Here is a 3,978-nt window from a genome sequence, read left to right as displayed (position 1 = left end):
CTCCTTCCATCCCCATTGCAAGTATCCTGTCCATCATATCAACCTTTCTCCTGCTGGTATTGCCAATTCCTTGGACCTTTTGACTTTTTGCCTCAGATGTCTGGCAAAAACCGCCAACCTTGGATGGATACAACTGAAAGCCTGGGCTGCTGGAGACATAGGAACAAAGATCACAGGAGTAGGTGTGTCATTGACATAAATTCCTGGTTACTGCCTCCACTGGAGTCTAAATACAACCTCCAATCCTACTGTTTCTCTGGTCAGCTCTCTCCCAGATTCTCTAAAGCAATATTTTTAATATTCTTCATTTTCCTGAAGCCTCTTACCTTTCCATCTTACTCTCGGTAAATGGTCTTGATTCCTATGAAGTAGACAGATGCAATCAGCTGAAAATTCCCCCAAATTCTTGCTATTAAGTATAACAACCTGTCAGAATGTGTATCACTCTTTCCTTCTCTTCTCCTGTTACACTTGAGTAGGAAGGCACATCCCTCCTACTTAAGGCCAATTTCACACTTGTGCTCTGGATCCTACAGGTCTTGTCTTCTTAGGAACTTAGTTTATCTATTATTTCTTCTCCTCTGCATCTTTAAGCTCTCTCTCCTGACTCCTACCTCCCTCATTTTCACCCTTCCATGTTTTTCTCTTCTCTCCTTTAAACCAAACTCACTGAGTGGGTTGTTCTGAATTCACATTCAGGGGACATAGGGAAGCCCCTGGGCATGTGGAGCAGGCATGAGGTGATGCACAGGTGGGGTGTACGCACAGGAAGTCAGTCAAAGCCTCCTATTCCTCATTCCCGCTCTCTCTTCATCCCAGGATTTCTATCCCTCATCACCCCCATTTTATTGACACAGCTCCCTCCCAGATCCACTGATATCCCCCTTCATCCTAAATCCAACAGGCACTTCTCAGTCCTTGTTTAACTTTACTTTTGCAGGATTTGACTCTGCTTACCATGGCTACCTTCTGGAATGACTCTTGGACTCTCCGTCACACATCTTTTGTGGATATCCCATACCTCTCAGTCATCTACTGTCTCTGGGGCCTAGGTCATCTGTTCTGACTAGCTGACTCAGGGGCTGTCCAACTGTGTAGGCTTTGACTAACTTCCTGTGTGTACACCCCACTTGTGCATCACCTCATGCCTGCTCCACATTCCTAGGGGCTTCCCTATGATCCCTGGGCATGACATGCAAGAGGTCACAATAAACCTAAAAGGAAGGTGGAGTAAATATCCTGCTCAGTAGAACTTTGATTGATGGGATTACAGGAGTTGGTGGATAAGCTCTCGTATCTTCCTCTCCCCTTTCCAGCCCACTGTCTGTCACTGCCCTAGGAACACTGTCCTTGTTCATAGTAGTTCATACAATCTCTCAGAAGACTACCTGTGAGACAGATCTATCAATTGCACTTGGTACCAAGTGGTGGCTGGCAAAGTAATGCACATTTATATTGGCTCTCCTTCTTCCTGCCTTCCTCCCCTTTTCTTGCAAGCTCCCTTCCTGAAATTGTATTCCCTACCAAAGAAGTGGCTCATGATCTTCTGCCTCAGGTTCTGCTTTCTGCAGAACCCAGACTGAAGCATGTTCTGGAACCTTCCTCCCTGTATAACTGCTCCTTCTGTGTCTCTGATGAGGTTCTTCTTGCTTTTTAAGTCCCTTTTATTGGTGTTTCTCTAGGTTCTGTCCAAAGTTCCTATTTAGGTCTTATTCACTTTTAGTACTTTGATTGCCAATCTAATTTAACAACTCCCAAATGTTTACCTCCAGTCCACTCTCCTGAGCTCCAGTCCTGGATATCTGTAGCAGAGGCATAGTGTGTCTCTCAACATCTATTCTCCATTCCTCCCTCTGAGAAACAGAATCCCTGTTTTTTTAGCCAAGCACGTGGTCACTCGCCATGAGTTCTGTATTTCCCATTCCTCCTTGCAGCTCAACATTGCTTGTGACTAAGCTAACCAATGGGCTCTAAGTGTCAGTGATTTGTGCATCTTCCAGGCTATGTATTCCAAAAAAGGTCTATGCCCTTTCCCTTATTCTTTTGCCTTCTCACTGGCTCTCCAAAATACATGGGTGGTGCCCCACTTTAGACTAGAGATGAAAGCAAAACCCTAGGCGTAGAAGAGCAAGAGAGTGGAAGACTGGCCCCCTGAGTCTGGGTAGCCACCATACCAGCCATGAACGCTCATATCCAGCCTACTGCATGTGTGAGAAAGCAAGTTTTCTCTCGTTTAAGACATTTCTTTAATGTAATTTGGGTTTCTGTGACAGCAACTGAATCTAAATCCTAACTGACATATTAACTGCCAATTAGATGTCTCTGTTTACTTATCTCATGCACCCTCAACTCCGTTTACTTATCTCATGCACCCTCAACTCAGCTTGTCCCAACTTATCTTCCCTCCTCCCATGCTCTTGATATCCTTCTGAATAGCACCATAATGTCCCCAGGTTGCTCAAGTCACGACTCTGGGTATAACCCTAAACACTTTCTGTCCCTCGGCGCCACACCCAACATCCAGGCAGCCACCAAATCCCATGGGGTTGCCTCCTCAACCCCTCTTGAATATCTCCACTTCCCTCAGTTCCTACTCCCAGAACCATAGTCCATGTCACAGTCATCCCTCACTGGGACCTCCATGGCCTACTAATTGATGTTCATTTCTTATTTCCCTCCTTTACACCTTCCATGATACAACTGGAAGGAATATTCTTACATGCAGATCTGAATCTATTGTATCTCTGCTTAAAACCCTTTACCTGTTTCCCATTGACTTTAGGGTAAAGGATGTGCCTACTAGAATGGCTTATACATAGGGTAAGTAACCTTCCCAGTATGCCCAGGACGAACCTAGTTTAGGCCTGTTGCTCAGTATTAGTTATTAATAACACCCCCTTTCACTCTCAAAGGTGTCCTGATTTGGATGATAAACTCCATGGTCACTTATTTACAAGGCCATTGATGAGCTGCCCTCAGACTGTCCCTCTAGGCTTGTCTCTCATGGTTAATCTCTTGTTCTCATCATTATGATCTCTTAATTAAATCCTCAAATCTGTCATTTTTTTATTTGACCTCACAACCTTTGTACATGCCATTCCTCTGCTTAAAATCCTCATCCTTCTCTTCTTCACAAGGCTGTTCTCTACTCATCCTTTAAATATTGCTATGAATTGAATTGTGTCCCCCAAAATTCATATGTTGGTGTCCTAACCCTCAGATTCTCAGAATGTGACCTTACTTGGCAACAGGATCTTTACTCAGTTGAATGAGGTCATTTAGTGTGGCCCTATTCCAATATGACTAATATCCTTATGAAAGGGGGAAATTTGGAGATACACACTTGAGGACAGCAAGATGTGAACAAGAAAAGAGTTATTTACAAGCCAAGGAGGGAGGCCTGGAACAGCTTCTCCCTCACAGCCCTCAGGGGGAACCAACCCTGTTGACATCTTGATTTCAGACTTCTAGCCTCCAGAACTATAAGACAACAAATTTCTGTGCCACTCAGATGGTGGTACTTGGTTAATGGCAGCCCTAGCAAACAAATAAATCCATCAACAGGTGAGTGGATCAGCAAACTGAGGTATTCCCATACTATGGAATAGAAAGAAATGAACTATTGATGACACATAGCATAAGAGAATTTCAAAATAAGATAATTCAAAATAATTATGCTGTATGGAAGATGCCAGGCCAAAAAAAAAAAAAAGTATATCTTTGTATATAAAATTCTAGAAAACACAAACAAATCCAGAGTGACAGAAAGCACATCAGTAGTGGACTGGGGACAGGGGATGGGGCAGCGATGGGGTAAGGGAATGTGTGGCAAGACCTATAAGAAAGGGTCTGAAGGGCACAAGGAAATTTTAGGGGGTGATAGATATATTTATTATCTTGATTATGGTGATGGTTTTGTGGGTTTATACATAAGTCACAACTTATCGAATTGTATATATATGAGCAGTTTATTATATG

General features: G+C 43.4%; 1 protein-coding gene across 1 annotated transcript in view; it reads right to left on the bottom strand.

Moving 5' to 3' along the window:
- The window catches only part of CFAP43 (cilia and flagella associated protein 43), an 86,402-nt gene that overhangs the window by 75,325 nt on the left and 7,099 nt on the right, over window positions 1-3,978 (bottom strand). Inside the window, 2 exon segments of the mRNA XM_023532723.1 lie at window positions 340-409; window positions 3,631-3,677. Coding sequence (XP_023388491.1) covers window positions 340-409; window positions 3,631-3,677 — 117 coding nt within the window.

This window comes from Pteropus vampyrus, unplaced genomic scaffold (genome assembly GCF_000151845.1).
Source record: "Pteropus vampyrus isolate Shadow unplaced genomic scaffold, Pvam_2.0 Scaffold89, whole genome shotgun sequence".
Lineage (NCBI taxonomy): Eukaryota > Metazoa > Chordata > Mammalia > Chiroptera > Pteropodidae > Pteropus > Pteropus vampyrus.
The sequence above is the reverse complement of the archived record's forward strand: the minus strand, read 5'-3'. Positions and strand labels throughout refer to the sequence as shown.